The 24,211-nt window shown below is 40.9% G+C and overlaps 1 protein-coding gene across 6 annotated transcripts in view; it reads right to left on the bottom strand.

The window, feature by feature from the left end:
- The window catches only part of shank1 (SH3 and multiple ankyrin repeat domains 1), an 83,005-nt gene that overhangs the window by 34,095 nt on the left and 24,699 nt on the right, over nt 1–24,211 (bottom strand). For all 6 annotated transcript variants that reach the window (XM_023957348.2, XM_078951857.1, XM_078951856.1 and 3 more), the window contains exons 2-7: nt 18,458–18,991; nt 5,561–5,764; nt 4,902–4,973; nt 4,680–4,788; nt 1,971–2,125; nt 540–707 (exon numbers count right to left, since the gene is read on the bottom strand). In XM_023957348.2, the coding sequence (XP_023813116.1) occupies nt 540–707; nt 1,971–2,125; nt 4,680–4,788; nt 4,902–4,973; nt 5,561–5,764; nt 18,458–18,934 (1,185 nt within the window). In that variant the 5' untranslated portion in view covers nt 18,935–18,991. The remainder of the gene's footprint in view (nt 1–539; nt 708–1,970; nt 2,126–4,679; nt 4,789–4,901; nt 4,974–5,560; nt 5,765–18,457; nt 18,992–24,211) is intronic.

Here is a 24,211-nt window from a genome sequence, read left to right as displayed (position 1 = left end):
TTTTTTTTTTAGTTTTGGATTTGTTTTTGGTATTTTCTGTTTTAGCCTCTTGACGTCTATTGATGCATTAATGCAGCGAACCACTTCAGCTCCAAAATAACAATTATTCATCATGTGAAAGCAAAAACACAAGTGAAATTTTCTATAACATAGCTGGAAATGAATTCAAATGATGATGTGGGGTGTTTCACCTGATGGAACTTTTTGGTTCAATTTGGCGTAAAAAACTACGCTAAATGTTTACATTCCGGGGATTTTCAGAAGATTTTTTTCAGAACTTCCCCCTAATTGAAAACAAAACGCAAGAAATTAAAAAGAGCAAAGACAAACCTTGACTTTCTCTTTCTTTCACATCTGTCTTCATAACTGTGAGATGAGGGGGATAAGGGGATGAAGGGTGACACGTCTGATGGCATGAGTTTGAATGCAGACACACACTCAGAGGCAGGGATGCGTGCAAACCTCTGCCAAAAAAAGCATACTCAAGTATATTTTTCTTGATTTAAGAGTAAAATGTCTGTGGATCCACCCGACTCTACCTGATGCGTCTCGTCCCAGCCGTTCTCGTCCCTGATGCCCAGCTTGGCTCTGTGGTACAGCATTGTTTCACAGCAGGAGGTGTCGCCTCCCGTCAGCACAGTGTGATAAAGCGGTGTCAGCCCCCGCCGGTCCTTGTAGTCTGGAGATGCACCCAAAGAGAGCAGCACCTGCAGGAGCAGATGATATTTATGTATTAGTAAATGGTGGAAACAGTCAGAGAGTTCAGGGGATTTAAGCAACACTTCAGGCTGTAAATGATCACCGTCCTCAATTTTATTGGAATATTTAGGTCTAAACAGCAAACCAGCTTCTCCAGAACTTCGTTGGGAAATACCAGAAACCTGGACAGGAGTGAAAATCCACTCCTTTTTCATCCTCTAATTCAGAGCACAGCAGAAATCACATCACGTCAGCACCATGGTCAGCTCCCATGCGGGCCCTTGGGATGCTTTGTTTTAACTAAACAGTGGGAGTCCCCTGGTCCGCACCACTTCTAAGTCAGCTATGGGCGCCAGCAGAGGCAGCCTGCCGGGGGTGGGGGGACACTGGCAGGGACAAGGAACACCCGGTGGGGGCCGCAGCTGGGGGGATTTGCCAGAAGGTCCCGGCGTGCATTTAGAGCCGCATCCACGCCTGGACACTGGCGTGCGTGAACAGTGCAGGATTTTTGCGCTGTTTATATGCACTTTATTAGTGGTTTTCACGGGTTAAAATGTACTGTCCACCCTGTGGTGTGAGTTGTGCTGTTAGAGAGTGTACGAGATGTGTGCGGCTGCCATTAATGAGCTGTATGGAGAAGTGCCATCAGTGTGGAATATGGAAAACAAATATTGCGAGATCTTTCAAACAGAACACTGAGAGCGCAGGTGGCAATATGGATTTACGCTGGAACTGAACCACTACGTAAAGGCTTAATTCCATATTCCGCGCCGAGCTCACAGTGTTCGGTTTGAGAGACCCGTCAACCACGCACACAGAGACTCACTCCGGACAAAGAAATGCCGCTGAGTATTGCGCGTCGCTACGCATGTTTTTAAGGTCCTGTCGCCAACTCTATATACATTTCGTCGTTCATTAACCGCGCAAAGTTCAACCTGGACACGCGCCAGTGAAAAGTTAAAAACAAAAAAGAATCCCCCCTCTTTGCAGCTCCCTGAGTGTCCGGTGTGAACAAGACAAGACGCACTTAATGCGCGTTCAGTTTCAACCGACCAAAGATTTTGTACGGCTCAAAACCAAATTCACGTAAAGACCCATCGGTCGAACCCCTCGATGGACATCTGCGCACATAGACAAATGACAAACATAAGAAATAGTTATGAATTATTAATCTCACGATTGTATCACGAAAGACCGAAATGTCATCTGTGGACAATGTGCAGATCGTTGTACGTGGCAATGTAACCCGGCCTTAAAGAAGGTTTGTTTACCAGCAGGGCTGTGTGATGGTGGCCTCGAACTGCTTTGTGCAGCGGTGTGAGTCCATCTTTGGCACGGAAGTCGATGTGAGCCCCTCCATCCACCAGCACCCGGATGGCCTCGCCCCCACCTGGCTCGCACTGCACCGCCAGGGTCAAAGGAGTCTCTGCAGGAAAACACAGATCCAGAGTTTGATGGACTTTTTTTCAGAAGGGACCTAAACAGAGTTACAACTTTTTATTCTTTGCTTGAGTGTGTAACAAGTGTAACAGTTAATGGAACTTTAAGTTTCATTTTGAATACGTGCGGCCAACAACAAAATGCAACCTTGGATGCGCATAAAATAAATACGTGTACAGAAATGAGCATCTTGGCTGCACGCAATATATGTAGCCAAACTGAATTTCAATCACTTTTTGTGCTGGTCACATGTATGTGCCAATGACATCAGCCTTCAAGAAAACAAACAAAAAAAAAAACTTTATTATTTAACTATGTGGTTTCAGCTGGGATTAAAGACAAACTTCTGTTCACTTTGAAGCCTCTCAGTCTAGTTATAGCTGATCTCCACTGATTCTCTCTAGGACAGATATTTGTGTCAAACAGGGGAGTGTGTTGATGTTTCTCTGCGCTGTCCATGGTGCTGAAGCCGGGGGAAAAACCGTGCTTGCAGCATCTTTTCTTTGTCGTGGTTCTAAAACACTTTGTTTTTCATTTAAATAAAAACGTAGTTTAGACATAAAACATTTTGTGTTTCACATGTCTGTTAATATCGTTACTTATGAAATTAAGGGAAACTATTTTCTGGAAGTCAAAGCTGTTTTGTTTTCTATGCTGTACTAGTTAGGAAAGTTAAGAATGGCCTTCCTCTCAGCATTCAGCAGCCAGTCATTATATTGTCTAACAGTTTCTTTTTTTGCATTACATCAAAAGTAATTAGTGCAAACAATAAAAAAAATCTTAAATGACATCTTAAAATTCATATTAGAACAAATAAAAGCATAAACACCATATAAATTTGTATAATTTGGTATACTGTTCATTTTATTCTCAAACAGCAAAAAATTAGTTAAAATAAAGCAACTTTAAAAACAAATTTACCTTTTTTTGCTGTGCCATACAAAAAAAATTCAGAAAAAAACAGATTTAAATGCTAAAGATATGAATTATATTCTTTAGTCAGTTACTCTAAAGTTCACCTTAATATAAGACGTCATGTTTCAAATTTTATTTGAAATTTAAGTGATGAATCATGAATCCTTTAGTGAAAAATTCCATAGAAAGTAAAGTTAGATGTACAACAAAAACTTTTTTCTGCTCTGAAAAACAGTATTAACATGTTTGAACGTTTGCAACGTTTTTGCAAACAATCTTTAAATATTTCAAATAAAAAAGGCTTTAAACTGTAAACAGACATTTTTAGATTAGTCCCTTTGCTGGAAGGCCCTTACAGGGGCTCTCTGCTGCCCCCCAGTGCTCAGCACTGGGAGTGTGCTTCACACCCCTGATTACACGCTGCTTTTTGTGTTTTGACACCTGGTCCCAGAACAGCTGGAATGGCGCTGTGCAACACACCCAAACTGTAGAGCAGCCGTCTGCTGCAACCCCCAGAGCAGTAACAGCATCTGAGAAAAGCCACAAAATCGTGAACAGTTCTGACTCAGATTATGCACTAAGTGTGAAGACACACATGAAAGTGCTGAGGGCGGAAAGCTAAGCAGGAGGCCGGGAGCCTGCAGACACTGTAAAGGTTGAGTTAAACAGCTGAGCCTGGGGGGTCATAGGTCTGCTGGGACCAGCATGCTGGTCTCATTTAAATGAACTTTTTGTCTGGATTTTACTGTTTAGAGATGTTGTTTTTAAGCCACTTTTCACGATCAGTTTCTTCTACCTTGAGGTCAAGTCTAGATGTTGACAGTTTTAGATCGCAAACATACATTTGTCTCCTGCTGGAATGGGGAAACACTCCGTGGACGGACTTTAACTACTTCTGTCAGTCAATTTTTAGCTTTTTAATGGATAATTTAATCATGCTAACACCCATTTAAGGCATTTTTCTGATGATGGAAGATTATTATTTGGAAAATTAAGCCTAAAATTGTATTTCTGAGTTTTTCTTTCTTCAAATTGTTGTGAATCAGGTGCAGACAAAAAAAACGTTGTTTTAAAAAGCTTTTAGTTGTGACATACAGAATACACTTGGCCCCCTTTTCCGCTCCATTCTGATGCATTTCTTTGTAGACAAATAGATCAAGGTATGTCTTTGTTTTCCTCGTCTGAGCTGGAATCTGGCTCATAACTTAACAGCTGGATACCTCTGATATTGCTCACCATTTCCATTGCACTGCTAATGTTAAGTTGGGGTTGTGAGGGGCTGTGAGCTAGCGAAAGAACGTGTAAACAAAGGGATGATGAGAAACTGGGAAGGTTCACTCCGCGCCTACAGACCTGCCAACAACTTAGAGGTGAATTTATAAAGAACTTCTGCCGCTCTGGAGAAAATGTGTCCCAGAAAGCAACTGTTTTCTTTTTTTTTTTGTGACTTAACCTGGCATAATTATAGATAAAGGGCCACTGGGAACACTTTTACAAAAGATGAGGGACTTTATTGAGTAAAAGTGGTTGGTGAAACTTTGTTAATGTGAACCTAAACACATTCTCTACAGTTTTGATTGTCAGATATTGTTTTTAATGTCCTCCATGTTGTGGTGGCTCCCTACCGCCAGTGTCGGCATCCTGGTAGTTGGGATCCAGACCCTTGTCCAAAAACTTGGCCATCTTGTCTACAGCGCTGGTTTGAATGTAATCCATGAATTTCTTCAGACTGGCCTGAAGTGGTAAACCACACAGGGAGAAAATTGAAACAATCAGGAAAAAAACAAACCGTTGCCTGTTTATTGGTCACATATATTACACACATGTCCCCACAGAGGTTTGCGTACCTTCGTGTGCAGCTTGGCCAGCTGCTTCTCATCCAGATTAGTTTGTTTGTATACCCTGGTTTTATAACGGAACTAAAGTGGAGACAGAAAAAGAGAAAGGGGTTAATCCTCCTGACACACTGGGACTTTGTCCTGGTTTCTTTTAGCTCCTTTTGGCCCAAATCCACCCAGTGAGGTCTGTAGATTTACTGCATAGACAAGATTTATCTGCTTCCTTCACTGCTTACCAGATTGCAAGTAGACGTCTGTGCAGACCAATGAGACTTGAACAGGTGGGTCACCGAGCAGGTAAGACTACAATTTGCCTTAAAACCCTTTTAGAAGGCAGGGATTTAGTTTATTTAACCTAAGCCAGTGAATGGGAAGTTATTACACCTGTGGTGGAAAAGGTGTGTTTACAGCTTAAAGACATTGTAGGACACAATGTGAGGAATGTTGTCTTGTTTATGGAGCTTACCGATCATCACAAACATTTAGAGAATTTTATACGAAAAAAGAGTTATATTTGGAACGAACTTTATGCAAGCATGTTAACATTTTCGCAAGATTTTGTTCTGTAAAGAGGAAGATAATCAGAAGAACAGCGCCCTCCTGTGGGCATTTATGATGTTCACATTAAGTACAGGAACACAAAGTGTTTCTGGAGGTTTGGGTGTTACCTCCAAATATGGAACCCCTTTTTCAAAGGACTGTGGGTACTCTCTGAGCAGCCTCTCCTCCTCCAGGAACTTGGCGTCGTGGCCGTCCGTTGCGGGCTGGAACAGACCGTAGTTCAGAACATCTCGTAGAGATTCGGTCAGGGAGCAGAGCACCTGCTGCTTGGCCTTCCACACTGTGGCATCCGGGTTGAACCGCAAACATTTCTGCAGGACAAACACATTCCATTAAAGGACAGGAGCTAACGCGATAGAAAAAATAACACTAATGCAGAAAGAAAATGTCAATGTCAAATGTGAGATACGAAACAGTCTTACTTAACCAATAGACACATTTATTGATATGTTTATTAATGAATACAAACATTTATTTGTTCTTCTGCTAAACTATCAGCACTTTAAACCCAACAGAAAACAACACAAAGGTAAAACAACTGATCCTTTATGATCAACAGTCATAATTTTCTTTATTGTCATGCACAAGGACATTATAATGCTGCCAAGGTGTTTAAAAGAGTCTGTAAAGTCAGGCTTAGAATTAAAAATACATTTTTAATATGAGATATAAAAACCTAAAAACATGTACTTTCAGGATAATGATAGAATGATCATTTTTTAAACATGAACGCCCTTTGCAAAGAAACTGTTCAAAGTTTTTAAAAACCTTATTGGATCAAAATAAACATTAGAGTTCTGACATCAAGATGTAATATCCCGGAATCAATATTTTATATTTTATTGGAGCTACGCTGATTTTATGACATTTTTTACTGTGTGCATTGACCTGGTCTTTGCTTTATTTTTAGATTTATACATTTTATGTTTTTTCTACATGTTTGATCCTTTTTTGTTACACATAAGATCAGTTTGGTCTTAATATTTGGTAATTTGTTGTAAAAAAGACCACATTTACCATTTGATAATAAGGTTTCAGGTTCATTGTGGAATTATTATGCAATATAATCAAAAATATACACTAAGAAGATGGATGTCAAACATTGTTACAGAAAAAACATGCTTTAATTATAAATTAAGCAAATTATGAAGTAAAAAAAAAAATTCCCAAAAAGGCCCCTGATTACTAAAGGTTAAGACTCTATTTTGATTTTTGATTAGTAAGCTGTTTAACCACAATTAAAACCACTAACTCTCCCAACCCTCCTATTAAAATGGAAATGAACCCGCAGGTGTCTCTACCTATATTATTATTAGTTTAGTTTAAAACAAACATAACAACGTAATTTATGAGACTCCTTGAAATAAATCGTTGTAACATTATTAAGTGGAGCTTTGCCTGTTTTTTTAGACATTTTTTGTTTGTTTTGACTTTGTCTTTGCTTTATTTATTTTATTTTGGAAACGTTTTTTTTGTCTCTACATGTTTAATCCTTATAATAAAACATAAAAACAGTTTTATCTTACTTTTTGCAGTAAAATAATGACAGTTTCAGGTTCATCATGGAATCATTGCATAATATAATCGAAAATATCTCTGTAAAAAAAGAAACGAGATTGCCACGGAAACTGTTTTAAAGATAAACTAAGCACATTATAAAATAAAATAAAAGCTCAAAAAAGTACTACTAAGGGTAGTTTTCTTGAAGATCATAGAAGCCAATAACACTTCATGATAAGTTTTGATGGTTTTATTTTATAGAAAGAGCAATGTGTAAAACGTTGGAAGATCAACTATTAAGATTATAAATTTATGTCAATCAGGAAAAAAGGTCTTGATTGAAGGAAAAACAGCAGAAAAATAAAAACAAATGTAAAAGAAATCATCCATGCATGCAGCATGGGACGGTAGCGTCATGCTGTGGGATGCTTCTCAGCACAGAGGAAACTGCAAAAGTTTTTGGAAAAGCAAAGATCATTAGCCAGTGATGACAGTCCGCTCTTAAGGAAAACAATCTGCAAAGAAAAATGATTGTGAAGGTGAATGTTTGAGGTCTTCTGCTTGCATCTAAACCTTTGCAGAACTTCTGTGGAGTAGCAGCGATGCTCAGAATCTTCCCGCCAGAGTTTTTATTTAGATATGCATTTTATTTATAACTGCGGATCCAGAGCGTGCAACATATATGTGTCGCTTGAATCCACTCCAGCTCAGCTGCTTGGAAGCAGGTGTTCAGTTTGCAGCACTCTCAGGCCGCTCCCCCCGAGAGCCAGAGGGGGGAGACAGTGTCGGAGTAAAGAGGATGACTCCTCACAGCCTCCGTCAGCAGAAAGGGAATGAATGTCAGATTCCTGCAGCCCTCCGTGTCTGCGGCGGGTCATGAGCATCCAAGCAGCTCACAGGCTCCTTCAGCAAAGATGAACTCCCTCACGCAGATGGCAGCTCTTCCATTCTGCTCTCCGTCTCTTCTCCTCTTCGACCCCCTTTCCCTGCACTTTTTTCTGACCTTGAGGCGGCAGCAGGATGAGTTCCAGCAGCTGCATGGGTTCCTGGCAGGGCTGCTCCCTGACAGAGCGTCCTTTCAGCGTCACTCGTCCACATCACATCGACACACATCTGTGTCCAACCGAGAGAAAGAGCAGCCTGCGGCTTAGTGCAGAGGACTAACATCCCATTCTCTCCCTCTGTTTTACTGAGCCACTCTGTTAGCGCACAGCCAACACGGTCACCGTGGCAACCAGTTCATTAGTGGAGCAAGCTGCTTGTTGCCATAGAGACATCGCTGTGTTCCCAAGAAGATGTGGTACTGGGAGGGTGTGCTTGTGGTCGCACGTGAGCACGTGCAACGGCGTGCACAAGCTTTCGCGCGCGAATGTGTGCCACAGCACACAGGAGATGCTTTGAGGGTGAAGAGCACAAAAGATAAAGACGTCTGCTTGTTTGTGGCTACAGATGCGTGCACGATCCTGCACGCCCTTACAGTGCCATCGAACAAACTCTCAAATTAGTCACAGACTCAGCAGGAGAGGATGAAAAATGAAGGACTCAGCTGACACACCGCGAGAAAATCACCACAATCAGCTGTGAGAGAATTTTTTGTGGAGCACAGATTGTGGAGAAAAGACAGTTATTCTGCTGTTTGACTGAGATGGAGACATGGATCAGAAAAACAACAAGAACAAAATGATCCTATAGGTTCAGATGACCCAGAAAAAAACACACATTCTCGTGTTATTGACTTGCAAAGTTATGGAAACGAGACATTTGTCAGGATTTTTTTGAGGCAAACATCGCAAAGGTGGTCATTTGCAAATATTTTTTACATAATTTTCTTTTGATTAAATTTTCCTTAAAAAATAAACTTAGTTCAGTGCTGATGGTAAACATTTTTATGTTTTTCTGTTTAAGGTGGTATAAACTTTTCATATTTATTGACTTTCAATTTAAAAAAAACACCAAGAAAGAAATAAGACTGACATCTATTTTGTTTTCTTCTGAAAAACCAGTGTTTATGGGAAATAGTAAAGCTGTAGAGATTTGATGAAAGTATAAGGAACTGAAGGCTGTGTCAAACTGCTGCTAAGTACAATTTGCACATTGTCTACAGATGAAAACTGGTCGTCCTTGAACATGGATGTAAAAAGTAAAAAAGTTATAGTTCTTCTGGAAAATCTTCCCAGATGTATCATCATAAACAATGTTAAAACCACGAAAGAAATACTAATAATGCAAAGAGCACGCAAATCTGCGCTTCATTGAATTTCTTCACTTTGAAACTCAGGGCACTGAGCACCATCGCATCAGCACCATGGTCAGCTCCCGCCGAGCAAACAATGTTTTTTTTTTTTTATATATTAAACAGTCGGATTCTCCGGGTCTGCACCACTTCTAAGTTATACTTCAAAGTGATTTGTATTCTCTCCATCGCAGTTGTCAGTAATGGTGACGTCCCTGCCCAGGGTCTCTGTCTCTGGGGCCCCTGCCGAGACAGGGACCCCAGACTGGCTGCAACTGGGGAGATCCAGAGAAGGGCACACCGAGTTGCACGTGCCGTATCTGGATGACGGGGGTCGGGTGGAGCGGGAGACCCCCACTGGTATTATGGAGTCAAAACAGTCAAAACTGTGTGCTTAATTCATAATTCTTGAAACCTAGCGAGAGAGCATACAAACGCTCTCAACAACGCCTCCGGCAACAACTGTTTTTGATTTGGGCTAAAAATGACCATCATAATTATAAGACCACTGCGAACGCCTTAAAAATGGGTCTTTTATAGCTTTTTGTAACATTTAAATCTTTTATTTGAAATCGCAATTTCTATCCTGTCTGTTAAAGCTGCAATTCCACTACTCCCTGCTCACACACACCCACCCACTCTCTCTGTCCATGCTGCTCTTTATCTTCCCTGCCTCTCCGTCTCCTCCCCGTCCATCTTCTCAGGAGCTGCTCTGTCACTTATAAATGCAGAAATACGAGGCGCTCCTCTTTCACTGCCAGCATCTCTGCAGGCCAAATGCAGGAGGACGGGTCTCTTTAACAATATCTGTGGGGAAATAAACTCTGATTTAATACAAGCACACACAGCTCAATTGAACTTCTTTCTTCTGTTTTTTGTATAATTATTTAACCTTAAAAGACTTGCCTCCTAGCTTGCCCCTTCTCCTCTTCTTTATCTCATCTTTCTGCACTTCTCCCTTTTTGACTCATTCAAATCCTCTTTCTTTTTATCTCTTGACCCCGGACCTCCTCCTGTCATTAGCATACAGCCTCTTCAGCAGTGAGGAGAGGCCTCCTAGACTCTGTCCTTTAGTTCTTCACACTCCTGTCTTTTAGTCTGAGCCTAACTCCTGACTGAACGATACAATGTGCACCTTGGAGTTTGTGAGATTCAGCTCAGTTCAAACAACAGAGAAAAAACTGTTTGTCTCCTGCTGTTTAATGCGCTCGCCTGACAAATGGCAGCTTGGCTGGGTGTGTGCAGATTTGATCATCTAATAAACTTGCAAACATTGGAGCCCTGAACTCCTGCTGCGAGAGAACCGAAGGAGGAACGTGACTGTCGCTGTGAACACTAGTGTTCACGGACCATTGCCTTTAACAGCAAATAAACCTGAGAGTGAAAAGAAACTGAGCAGCATGCGCCACGAGCTGCGTTTGTGTCGTCTCCTTTGGACCGGCTGCAGCTGTCGCTTTTTATTTTTCTGCTTCTGCAGTTGATTTATTGTTATAATGTCCAACCTCTTCTCTGCTGCTACACAGAGGATGAAAATATCACATAGAACATGAATCGGCCGGAGATAACAAAAAGAAATATTTATAAATAAATGTCACATTTGTACATTTTTCATGAAAAAATATGTTTATTTCAATTTGATATAAATGTTATAAGGCCTTTCTGTCACAATCCCACTCACTCCTGCACACAAAGTCACACACTGATGGTGGCTCCACTGTGATCCAGGGTGCCAACCTGTAACCACCTGTCAGTGTCGGGACACTTTAACACAAAGGTAAGGCAGCAACCAAACCTGAAACCTTCCAATCAGAGGTCAAACACTCCACCTCTGCAACAGCTGACACCTTGTTTCACAGGGTAGATGTAGCTCAAAGGAATAAAAGTTCAGGATAATAATTTAAAATTCTAACGTTTGTAAACTAACGGATCACAGTTTCATATTAATTTAATGAATAAGCATTTGAATAATAAATTTAGTTAAGTATTTATTTATAAGTTTATCCGAAAACAAAAGATTATAATTAAGTACCCATTCCAATCATCTTCAATCTATTTTCAAAGCGTTCCCATTGGTTGTTTAATTATGACTATGCCATTTTTAGCCAGGACACAGTTTCTGCAGAGCGGCAAAAGTTTAATAGAAATTCACCTCTAAACTGTGCCCCCCCCCTTTCCCCTTACCCATAACTGAGTGCTCCCTGTACATGTTCTCACACGCTAGCTTGCAGCCCCTCACACCCCCAACCTAACATTATCGGCGCAACAAATATGGCAGGCAATATCAGAGTTATCCAGCCGTACATTTTGGATACAGATTCCAGCTTAGAGGAGGAAAACAAAGATGTACATGGATCTGTTTGTCTGCAGGTGGATGCGTCAGAGCGGAGTGGAGCAGGGAGCTTGTGGGCCCGTCCAGTGTATTTTTTGTCTCAAATGCTACTGCATTTTTTACATTTGCTTCTGATTTACGATTTTAATGGAAAACTAAAAATTGTACTTTCTTTATTTATGATCTCCATCATCAGAAAAAGCCACAAGAACATGTTAAAAACACAGATTTTCATGGTAGTAGGTCTTTTAAAAAAGGCCTTCAAAAGCTGGTTGTGTGTGCTCACTCAGCACCTGCTCAGGTTTCCTTCCACAGAAAATGCTGCATCAGTGTTGGTCAGGTGGGATGTCAGCTCTGTGATAGTAGCTCTCATTTCATATTTGTTGTAGCATCTGGTGTCTCTTGCTCTTAACAAAACTTTGAATCCACTTTATGCCTGAAGTCAGACAGGAAATCCTACCAGGGTCAGCGTACGGGTTCCTTCAGAGCAACAGGCAGGAACTAGGTCATGCTAGAAGAACAAATAATTCAGATTTCTTCTAATGGTCCTAATGGTGATTATTAGATGAGTTTTCCTTTTTGATTGCATACATTTCCCATTAAAAAGTAAAGTGATGTGAAAGTTTACCATTAAGGTCACTGATGTATGCAGAGACAATGGTAAATATTTCAGTCAGACAACTCATGCAGTAATGCATTCAGTATGCATTCAGATTCCTTTAACTTTGCATTTCACATTCCTTTAGTTTGGCATAAGACTTCGTGCAATTTCATGAGACAAATTTCCATAAAATTTTGGGTAACGGAGATTAAAAGGAGCTCAAAGGTGAAAGCCGGGGAGGTGGGTGGGGCCACAAACGCAGCGCTGCAGTAAAGAAGGATGAAAAGCTTACACACCTGGACTTAAATAGGACGCTGAACAGGTGAGTTGATTAACTGAACCGACCTAGGGGAGTAACCGAAGTAAACGCCTGCCTGAGTTATCTGCTCGAAATTGCTCCCAAGGTCGCTCACTTCATGTACAGTTATGGAGGAAACATACCATAAAAACATATGGAAAACATGAATTTTTTGGTTCTACTTTACTGAAGTAAAATGACTTTTTTTCCAGATTTTTCATGAATAAAACAAAATTAAGTCAAAAGAAAATTGAATTTGATCCTCAATTTAATGTGGGGGAATTTGTGTTTGCAGCTCATATATTTACAGTACAGCAATATAAAAGGTCAGTTTAAAATAAGATTTAGTATTTCTTTTTTTTTAAATAAAATACAATTTTAAAAGAGGGTTAAAAAAAAAGAGTTGCTTGACATTTCTCACATTTTTCTATAGACAACAGAAATGTCCATCACATCTTGCATCTTAGTTTTTTCCTTTTAATCTTTTTTATTCAAAGATTGTGTTTTTTTCTACGAAGACATATTTCATAATAATTCATACAATTTGAAAAATGTTCGATTTTGAAGGTTTGCCCAAATAATGTCACCTAGAAAAGGAAGTTGATGCGTATGTTTTAGTGGCAGAAAGTAGAGAACAGCTACTTTTTGGATATACATTTGCTCCTAAACTGTGAGTTTTCTTGTTTCAGGAACAGCTGTGAATGAAAGACATAACAATGACTCAAATTGTGTTAACATGTTCTTGTGGCATTTTTCTCATTATTCTCATATATAAAGAAAATTCAGCTCAAAATTGCGTTTCTTTGTTCAAATAGTTGTGGAGCAATGCCATTTGAAAAAGATCTTATCTCAATTTCTAATGAAGTCCTGCTGCTCTGCAAAAAGTAAGTCCTAGAAAACGACACACGTTTTTTCATTTGGGCTAAAAACAGCAGAATTATCCCTAAAAGACCTCTGGGAAAACTTTTACAATAGATCAAAAGAGGATCAGAGGGGGACTTTAATGACAAAAAACGTTAACCTTATATTTCCACAGAATCCTTCAAATTTTTCTAAACAGAAACTTCAAATAATTTTAAAAATAAAAAAGTCTCAAGGGACTTGTTGCCTTTGATGTTCTAGTTCAGTATTTCACACAGTCAGAAATACAAACACAGATACTTTATGTATTTTACACTTACAAAACACTAACACAAACTAATTCTAACAGCCTGACCTGCCTGTCTGCTTCTGAAACTCTCCTTTAACTGAAGCAGAGCAGATTTGTTATCCACGTGCATCAATGCAGCACACAGTCTGCTGAGAAATACCACAGGAGGACGGAACTGTGTGTCTGCAGAAGGAATCAGGTTCTCATCTAGCAGAGACGGGTTTGGTGCAGCTTTAGCATCCGTTCTGTGGGTGGATCTGACTAAAGTGAAGGAGAATATTTTCTGCAATGTTGACAAGACTGCAGACAACATTTAAGTTAATCATTTTAAGTTTGCTCTTCAGGTTTTTCAAAAAGCACAAAATGTCCAGCTGCCAGCATTCATCTGCTGTTGTTACTTTCCATGGAAGGAGAAAACATCATTTCTGATTAAATTCCCTCCATGCGTCGATTTTATTTGTCTCTTTTAGCTAACATTCTGCCTCTAAAAAGACAATATTTTGTCTTTTTTTCCTAATACTTAACTTTCCTGACCACATTAGTGTCATGGTCAGTTTGCGGAGGTCACTCTGTAACCGAGCTCCATCGTTTCACCTCACACTCAGAACAGAAGGATTTAAAGCTCTGTTTTCTCTGCTGCAAAATGAATGAACAGTCACCAGTTCATTTGTTTTATAATGTGTATCCTCTGAAAAAGCTGCACATGAACGCACTTTTTTCCACTCACATCCTCCTCCCTCACTTCCTAATATGTTCATTTGTGCAGGGCTTCCACTCCCCTGTCTCATTTCAGCACAATTAACCAACAATTAGAATATATTGAGAGGGAATTTGCTGACATGTAGAACAGACCAAATACACGGGGAGTTTGGAGGCTCATCACCCAACACATCAGAGAGGGGGAGGGAGAGAAACAAGGGATTAAAAAAAGGAAAATTCACTGAAAATATGGCAGAAATGGAGCTAAAAAAGGAGAGCTGGGTTGCAGCTCCCCTGACCTAAAAGCCCGCTGTCACACTGCCACTACGTACAATGTGCGCATTGTCCACGGATGACGGATGTCCTCGGTCTTCCGTCATACATGTGTATTATACTTAATTGACAAGTGTTGCTTAGGTTTGTGTGTAATTCGTTGATGTGCGCAGATGTAAGTCGACGGTTTCAGGCGTCCAGGGGTTTATGTGAATTCTGTTTTGAGTTGCCCAAAATTATCTGCTGGTTGCAGTTCATGCATAGGTCTATTACCGGGTGGTGTCCAGCGTGGACGGAAGGACCACTGAAGAAGTCCCAATAAACCACCCAAAGAGCATGTAAACCTGCGCTTTATTGATATTCTTCACTTTGACAGAGCACTGAACTGAAATCACACCGCTTCAGCACCATGGTCAGCTCCCGCAGTGGGACCTCGATATCCTTTGTTTTAATTAAACAGTCAGATTCCCCTGATCCACACCAAGTTTAAGTCAGCTACTAGGACTCCCGCCCAGACTGGAGACCCCCACAAGAAATACCTGGCGCCTGCCCCGAGTCCCATCCACGCCTGCTGTACCCGACCCGCCTCCCGCGCGGCGCCGGACACCGCCCTGCAAGAGACCTATGCGTGAACTGCAACCCACCAAAAATATTGAATTTCAAAAACCGAATTCACGTGAAGACCCTCACAGACATCTGCGCTCATTGACAAATGACGAACGCAAGAAACACGCGTGGATCATGTATGTTACACACGTATTACGAAATACCAAAATGTCATCTGTGGACAATGCACAGATTGTACACAGCAACAGTATGACACGGCCTTTAAGGAGAAATGTGGAGTTCATGAATCTTTGCAGCAAGTCTGTAAAACAACTTTTTTCCAAGTTAAATAAATGTCTCTTTTTGCCTTTTCTCCATCTCTACACCCCACCCACAAATCTAAAACTGCATGAATGGAGCTTCATGTTCCTAACTTTGCCTTTCAAGTCAAAAGCAGAAGGTGGAGAGCTGTTCAGCAGTGTGAAGCATTATAGAGTGAATGAAAGATGAACTCACTGAAGCCTGAAACTCACATGAGAAAAAGGGATCCAATACACCACATTAATAACACAAGAAATGAACTGAGGCCAGTTTTGAAACAGTTGTGAAGGACGCAGTGAGATTTAACCAACCAATACATGTAGAATTAAAGCCATGAGGCCACGCTGTAGGACCCGCCCCCGCCATCCCCTTTGAGCCACCCCCGCTGGCTAAGCGGCTACTACATGCCCCTCACTCTCCTGCCCCCGCCCCTGCCACCATGGTCAGAGCTTTTCAATATGGTAGCTTTTCTGTTGGCTTTATCTCCATAGCAACCATTTTGTTTTTTGTTCCCGTGGGTGTGAGGAACGGGTCTATATAATTTTTTGAATCATTAGAATCTGCAAAAGTAAATTTTTTGATTTCCTTGGCAACTGAGTTTTTTTTTTTTTAACCATGCCCACATTCCTAATATGTTCTCGCATTGCTCGCCATTTATGTTGCACGCTAATGCTAAGCTGGGGTTGTGAGGAGCCGTAAGCCATGGCTGCTCCATGCCATCATCCATCCACAACTCAGAGGTGAATTTCTAATGAACTCCTGCCGCTTTGCAGAAAATATGCCCCAGAAAACGACACAGGTTTTTTTTTTTATTTGGTTAAAAACGGCAGAATCATAATTAAAGACCACGGGGAACGCTTGGAAAATGGATTAAAAGAGGATCATACCTCTGCATTCTTGGTCCTACACCACCAGTTCCAGACAAAAAACACACATTGGTTTGCAGCTAAACATTTTACTCATTAACTTATTTGATCTAGTAAAAAATCAAAGCTACTCCAATATTAAAACATTTGTAAATGGAAACTTTTTTTTTGCTTTTATTTCTTACTCTAATACCTGCTCCTGCCATTGCAAGAATTAAAGCAAATTTTTCTCCATTTGCTTTTGTTTCTTTACTCCAACGTTTCGATCAGCTCTCTGCATTTTCTCTGTGTTTTGATGCTTCAAAAGGACAATTTTGCCTAATTTATGAGGTTTTGACTTTTGCTAATTTTGTTGCAAACGTTTTTAGTCTTAACTGACTAAATATTGTGGTTTCCAGCACACACACACACACATCCACCGCAAGCAAAGATCAATACTAAATCACAGAGCAGTGGGAGGATGAAGTGTTCAGAGAGGTATTTGTGGTGCAGTGTGGTGGTGAACCTGATATATGAACACAAATACATGCAGGAAGACACAAATACACTTAGTCCATTTGCCGCTTTCTGTCCTGCGTGTGATGTGGACGTGATGTGAGCCGGATGCAGAGAAAAGACTGACAGCTGATGCTGTGAGCTCCACAGCCTTCTGCTCCTCCAAAACAAAAGCGCTCTGTCTCGTGTTTTCTGTGCAGAGGAGCGTCCCTCGCCTCTCTCTCCGCACTTCTGTTTTTCTTTTACCTAAATTTTCTTTCAGCAGCACATTCGCACTTATCTCACCTTTGGTCCCCCACAGCAATGATTCCCCACTGCTGGTAATTCAATTATCAGAACAATTGTGTCTCCGGCGACAGTTCACTGAAAGAGATTACTCATCACCCAGGCGGGAGGGGGGGCATCACGGGCGTCTGGCGGTGCTGGCTGTAATTTTGTGTGCTGTTGAAGTGTGGGAGAGGTACCGTTCATTGAGGCAGCTGCATCTATCCATTTAGACTTCTGATAAAGGCTTCGCCTCCTGACGTCACACCGCTTTCGGGAAGGTGAAGAACCGCAGATTGGTCTATCATGATGTTGGACGGCCCTTCTAAATGCATTTCAGGCCAACAGAGCCTTCAGTGGAGGCTTTGTTGCACTATTTAAAAGCTTTTTGGCAACATTTACCAAGTGGCTGTGCTTCCCTTCTGTTAACCTCCAGCTCATCCTCACTTCAACTTCCCTCTCTTTGACTCTGAATCCTCTCATGCTTGCAGGCTTTTTCAGAATTGCATTCATGCACTTTGGCTCTGCCGCTCACTTCCCTTCCTCTTCCTGAGTCACCTTGAGAGTCATTCTCTCCCAGATTAGCCAATTATCGGTCCCTCTTTGGGGTTTTTTCAGTGCTGATGCGGTGAAAGAAGGACGGTCCTCTGAGACCTGCACAGTTTCTTCTGCACTTTTGCACATGCAAAGTTTCAGGGACCAAATCTTTACAGGATCAGAAAACCTGATGCTTTAACTTCTAATGTCAATATGGCGACAATATTCCAATCCATACATTTCCTTGTCATTTTTAGCAAGAACAGAGTTTTTTGAACCAAAGTTCTTGAACCAAAGATATTAAAGGACCAATGTTGTTAAATTTAGACAGACCCCTGTAAGTCCAAATCACTGATGCTTGAGTTTTAAAGAAGAGGGAAAGCAGAAAAACGGTTGAAGTGCGGTAAAGATTTGCTTGAGCAATCATCAAATGTTGCAGTGTTGGTGGCCAGAAGCTGTTTTCTCTCAGAAGTTATTCCCACGGAAATAATTTTCTGTTGAACATACCTCGTCTTTCAATCAGTGACGTCCTGTAATACCAACCATTTCCTGTTTCCTCTTTAGTTTCATTTTATAACATTTCATGTCTGGAAATTACTGGTGTTTTCTAAAACATTTCATTTAAATTTTGTTTCTTTTTCTGTTTTTTACTTCCAATTCTAAGATGTCATATCGCTAATTATCATTTTCTTTGCTTTTTTAAATTGTCTTAAATATGTTTCTTGCATTGAGTGATTTGTTGATGTGATTTGCACTTCAGGGCCACCGTCCTTGTGGCCGGTCGGTCAGGTGTCTCTCTGTGTTTTTGTGTTCATGCATTTTTGTAACAGCTTGCAGGGACAGTGTTGTGTGCTTGGCGGTTTGCAGTGATTGTGTGTGGGCGTGCTCTCACCGTTTGCTTTATGTCTGGGATGCCTATGCGGAACACCATCATGGCGATGTGGGCATCTTCAGATGCCACTGAGTTGCGATCCTTCAGCCTCCTCTGCTGCTGCATCTGATTGGCTGCTTGTTGGTGGGGGGGTCCGGGGTTGGATGAGTATGGGTTTGCCGCGTGTCCTGGATTCCCCGAGCGTCGCTCTGCCGCGGGCCGCCCGGACGTTTTCCCAGACTGCCTGTGCCCCTGACCCCGGTCCATCCGAGACAGACCTCCCCGTCTCACCTCCTCCTCCTCCTCCTCATCTTCCTCCCCCTCCAGCTCACCATTCTCATCCTCCTCTACTTCCTCGTCTCGCTCGTCTTCTTCCATTTCCCCCTCCTCCTCTTCCTCCTCCTCCTCTTCCTCGTCTTCTGCCCCGGGATAGAGAAGCCTACTGTTTCCCAGCATCCTTTGTTGCTCCTCGTCACTTGACAGGGGGCTGAATGGCATCGTTACGGCATCAGAGGGCGCAGCATCGGCAGCAGCACCATCATTTCCAGAGAGACGCTGAAATCAGTCAAAACAAAGATGAAGTTCATGAGTTTCTTCTCGGCTTGGTTTCAGGTGCCTACACAACACTCTTCTGATAAACTCCAGTTTCCATGGAAACAGACTCCCTAACTGTCAGAACTACATAACAGTCATGATGACATACTCTTCACACCTCGTGTATAAACACACCCACGATGGCTGTAATTTGCACCCACTTGACTCCTGACTGACACCCAGAACCGTCCGTGTTCTGCTGAGAACCGGGTCATCAGACGCCTGCATGACTATGAGAACCGCATCACAAAAGTTAGAACTGTTACACGGTAAAGGTGCAAAGTAAGGTCGGAGCAGCTCTCTGTATGAATGGGGTTATTATTTCTTTTGAAATTATTTCTTTTAAAAATATAAAACCAATTTAAATCAAAGACATTTTCCTGAAATATCTCACAGCTGCATGTTGATTTTCCTCCATAAGGCAGGTTCTGCAAACACAGGGGACAAAAATACCCCTGTCACAAACCTTGTAATCTTCCTCTTGCCATCAGTCCGAACAGAGCCAAGGAGCCACTTCAGAGCACCAGTGAGCAAGATTACAGATCTGTCCCTGAAGGCCACCGCTTGGCTCCACGAGCCGCTTCTGGATTTTTCAGGAGCACTTCAGCCTGGAAGGCTGCGCTCCAAAACAAGCAGCTGCATCACAAAAAACTCCACTCGTCAAAGAAGGAAGGACCAATGAGAGGAGAAAGATCAACTGGAAAGAAGTCTGAACCGATTGTTTATCACTAAAAGATGAAACACTTTATGTTTTTGGGTTTGACATGCATTTCTGTCTCAACGCTGACTCGAAAGGTTAAAGAAAATGAATGTTTAGCGAGAAAAATCAAGTTCAGGTAAATTAAAAATAATTAATATTGAAGGCAGAAGATCAGTTTTTTGTTGTAAAGAAAAAATGCTGGTAGACGTGTAATTATGGGGCTCATTTTAGGCCTTCTTTCCACTGAGCGGTCTGGTCTGGTCTGGTCTGGTCTGGTTTAGAATGGTCCAGGCAATTCAGGTGAGCGCTTCCACTTAAAGATGTACCGTCACAACAACAACTATGGAGGTCCAGCTGCTCTTTTTTTTCCACATTGCTGTTGGTACTTCATGAAGAATTCGATTGAGAGAAGATTGCGGATACATCCGCTTTCTTGGAGCTTTCTTTTGTCGTGACGACCTTCAACCAATCAATGGGTTTCAACAGTCACTCGATCCTAACCGGTTCATTCCATTTCTCTTTTCTTTTTTTTTTAACCTGTTCTGTCCAACAACTGAGCAAACAGATAAGAGCTGAAGGCCTTTTGTGTTGGACAGATTTAACTATTACAATAAGAGGTTACCTTCTATTAGCCAAGGTGTATGTTTGTACAAACCTTTTTGTTAGTTATAATGTCTTTATCAATTTATTACATTTAATGTATTATATACATTTTCTTTTTTACAGAGGGAAGGGAGGGGGGAGATGTGTGAAAAATAGGGGAAAAGAAAAAAAATGGGCGGGAGTAGACGATACCCAGATGCTGGCCAAGGACAGAGCCAGAACCCAGAGGACCCAGGAGTCACCCACCTCCCACCAAAGATGGGGACGCAACCACAGCCCCCCCCCCCCCCCCCCCCCCCCCCCCCAGACTAAAAACTCTCCTCTACAACCCCCTCACCCAACACCTTCCTCAATCCCTCCACCAATATCCGCCCATTTTCCTATGGACCTACAACCAACAGGGGCACCAAAAAAGGGTACGGTTTGGACCACTTGATGGGTCCATTTTATAATGGAAACGCTCAAAATACCGGACTGGACCGGACCAGACCGCACCACTCAGTGGAAACACGGTTTAATTTACTGTTATTCTGAGTCTCAATAGCAAATTGAGATTTAAGCGATGACAGCTTTTATATGATCATTTCTGATTGATGAAAAGTAACTGTTGGTTAGATTTTTTTTCTGAATCCATTTTCAGAACTCACTGAGTCCCTCTTATGGTCATGGGGTTTGCTGGAGCCCACCCAGGCACTGTTGGGCAAAGGGGCAATTTAGAGATGCCAATGAGATTATGAATCATGTTTTTGAACTGTATGGGTGCCTGAAGAGAACATGCTAACTCCACAAAGAAAGGTCCCAGCTGGGATTTGAACCAGGGCCTTCTTGCTGTGAGGGGAAAACATTTACCGCTTACCCCACTGTGCCCAATATTTAGCTTTTTACAGGTAAAACTATCAGAAATTGCTTTAAATCCAGGTCTGAATCGGAAGCTGCATGGGTTGTTAAGTAAATAATGTTTAACCCCCTTGATACAAATATGCATCCAAACCCTGCGGGCCCAAGATTACTACATTTTAAAGTCTACAGGAAAGCAAAAACATAAGTGAATGTTTTTTTGTTTTTTTCTTAAGTGGACATGAATTCAGGCATCAAGGGGTTAAATCTGAGCTGCAGGTTTATTGTGTGCTGCTCGATCTTCTCATTTCTCCTGACTTCTTCCACACTCCAACGACTGAACACAGACTAACTGCAAATCTCTATGGCAGCAGTTTTTTGAAAGCCTGTTAGCACTCCAACTTCTGTAGACCATCAGCAAAGAAGGAGACACAGATGGCAGCCGAGCGTGAAGCAAACTGCAACAACATCCAGACTGCATCGCCCAGAATATAAATAATAAAATAAAAAAGGAAAAGAAGATTTGACATTTTTCTGACATCTGAGCTAAAAATGACTGATACGGGGATACCAAACGTTTTAAATCAACTATATAATGACCATTTTTTAAATGAAAGCTGTGCATTTTCAACAGAAACTAAAGACAAAAAAATGATCTACAACAAAAAGGAGTAGTTCAATTTACCCCAGATCAGGGGTAAACAACCCAAATGAATGGGGGTTAAATGTACTTATTTAAACCTTTACTATAACCTTTACTATAACAACAACGGAGGCTAAATTTCTTCCACTTATCGAACAAACTGGGTAATTTCATCAAGCACTACTTTTCTTTAAATAAAAAAGCTTTCTGATTGGGTCTTCTCCACAGACCCTTGTAATTGTGTCAATGGAAATGTTTGGTCTCATCTTCAATGATCAAAATGTACAATTTCATCTGAGCAGCGTGGCTGCCTCCTCTCATCCTCACACCTTTAAATTCAAAGGGACCGTCGCTCTCCTCAGAGCAGTTTTTCCTTCTCTTTTATTTCTTCCTGAGGTTTTATTCTTCTATTGTGCTTTTGTCAACACAAAATCTTCATCCAGATAGATGATAGTGAGATCATGCATGCATTTTACCACATTTAGACATTTCTTTCCATATGTGCTGCACAATTTGTCATCCCAAATTTAAGTATTATCTGTAACTTGGTGTTGACGTTTTAAGGTGTTGATGCTAAATTCAATCTAAATATTAATGATTAATCTTAAATGTAAAAGAAAAATCTCAGTGTAAAATATAGTTATATGTAAATAATAAACGTAACTTTACATTTGACACTGAGATTGTATACTTATACTTACATTTTTTATTTAAAACTAATTGTTAACACTTAGATATTTTAACATCTAAGAGTTTATACCTTCAACTCCAAATACATTCAATTTTTGATTTCCTACTCTAGATTAAGATTTAATTTCTGTTTTTATGAGTGCTTCCATAAAAGTATTTAGGCTACTTCTGCAGAAAATCAAATACACCAAGTACTTGAACCCGTGCAAACAAAGGTGAGCGGCGCTATCGCCTGGTAGATTTTTAAATCATCAGAAAAGGTGAAATGGCGTCCCTTTGGTGGTTGCTCGAATCGATTCTGCCTCTTGTAAAAAGCGAAAAAATAGCAGCGAAATCCAAGGAAGCTTGAGAAAACACAGACAGAGAAGGGAGGACAAAAGCTGATTCGAACTGTTTGAAGGTTCAAATGACGAAAAATGATGAGAACAATGGAAAAAAGGAGGAATCGGTGAGAGCGGACGGACTTCTGCTGAATTTGCACACATTGAAGATAAAAACAGAAGGGGAAAACCTATATTTTTATAAATTAATGCTGACAAATCATGAAAAGAGAGAGGAGGCTTAAGAGATAAGCATCAGAAAATGAGATGACAATGCTGAATCTGTCCAATTCATAAACTTTCCTTTAAATATTGATGATTCAACTTCAGAATATATGTTTTTTTTTAATCATGGTAAAAATGTAATCATACAGTATTGCTTTATGATAACTGAGCTTTAATAAAGGAGATCTTTAAACTGCAAAAGCAACTTTTCCACTTCAGTATAAAAAAAAAACCTTTGTCTTAAACCGTCAGGTTCATGAATAATCAATAATTTAAAAAAAATGTACCTAAGGGAGATTTAAAGGTGTGAGACAACCGTGGTGCAACAATGATGAGGATTTGTGATGGAATGAAGAAAAAAGGAATTTAAAATTTTTGGGATTCAGAAGAACAAGGAAAAACCAGAACTGCATTAGAGTTTAGAACTGGAGACGATGAAGACTATGCTTAACTCCCAAATGTGCTGTATTTATAGCTTTTTGCTCCATTTTTAGACTTCTTTTTAAAAATTTAATCCATAGCCAAAAAAAAAAAGCTCCATAACCGTATTTACAGTAGAAACTCAGCAACCCCCGAATGTTTCAAATGTAATAATAAATTGAGTTAACAGTGAAGAGCTCAGACAGCTTTTATTGCAGCTTTTCCCCAGACTGATATCTTGGGTGTTTTTTCTCCACCTACACCACAGCAATCATCATCCCTCTGAAATAATAACGTGGATGGTGTGACAGACCTATTTGTCATGCTTTCTTGGCTATTTATTCATACTTTTATGGTGGATATCAGTCTCATCCTATGGGATGAAGCAGAAAAAAAGGAAAAAAAATAAAAGACTAAAACTAACCTCTGATTGAATCGGTCACCGTCAATTAAGCTGGAACAGGTCAGGCCGGACGGGGAATCATGACAGAGACTGATAATCAGCTCCCCAGGGGAAACAAAATGAGGCTCGCTCATAAAAGACTCATAATGAATGTTGTGCGTGTGAGAGCTTATCAGCGTCTATCTGGGTGATGATGTGATTAGATGTTATCTAATGTAAGCCAGCGTCTTCCTTTCTGAGAAAGGGAATCTTTATCTTTTGCCGCTCTCCTCAGAGAGACGTTTGAGGTCAGATCATTAACTCTTTTCAGCCAACTCACCAACCGAAACCTACGCTGACC

Source organism: Oryzias latipes, chromosome 8, assembly GCF_053564925.1.
Source record: "Oryzias latipes strain Hd-rR chromosome 8, Olatipes_Hd-rR_3.1".
NCBI classification, from domain to species: Eukaryota; Metazoa; Chordata; class Actinopteri; order Beloniformes; family Adrianichthyidae; genus Oryzias; species Oryzias latipes.
The sequence above is the reverse complement of the archived record's forward strand: the minus strand, read 5'-3'. Positions and strand labels throughout refer to the sequence as shown.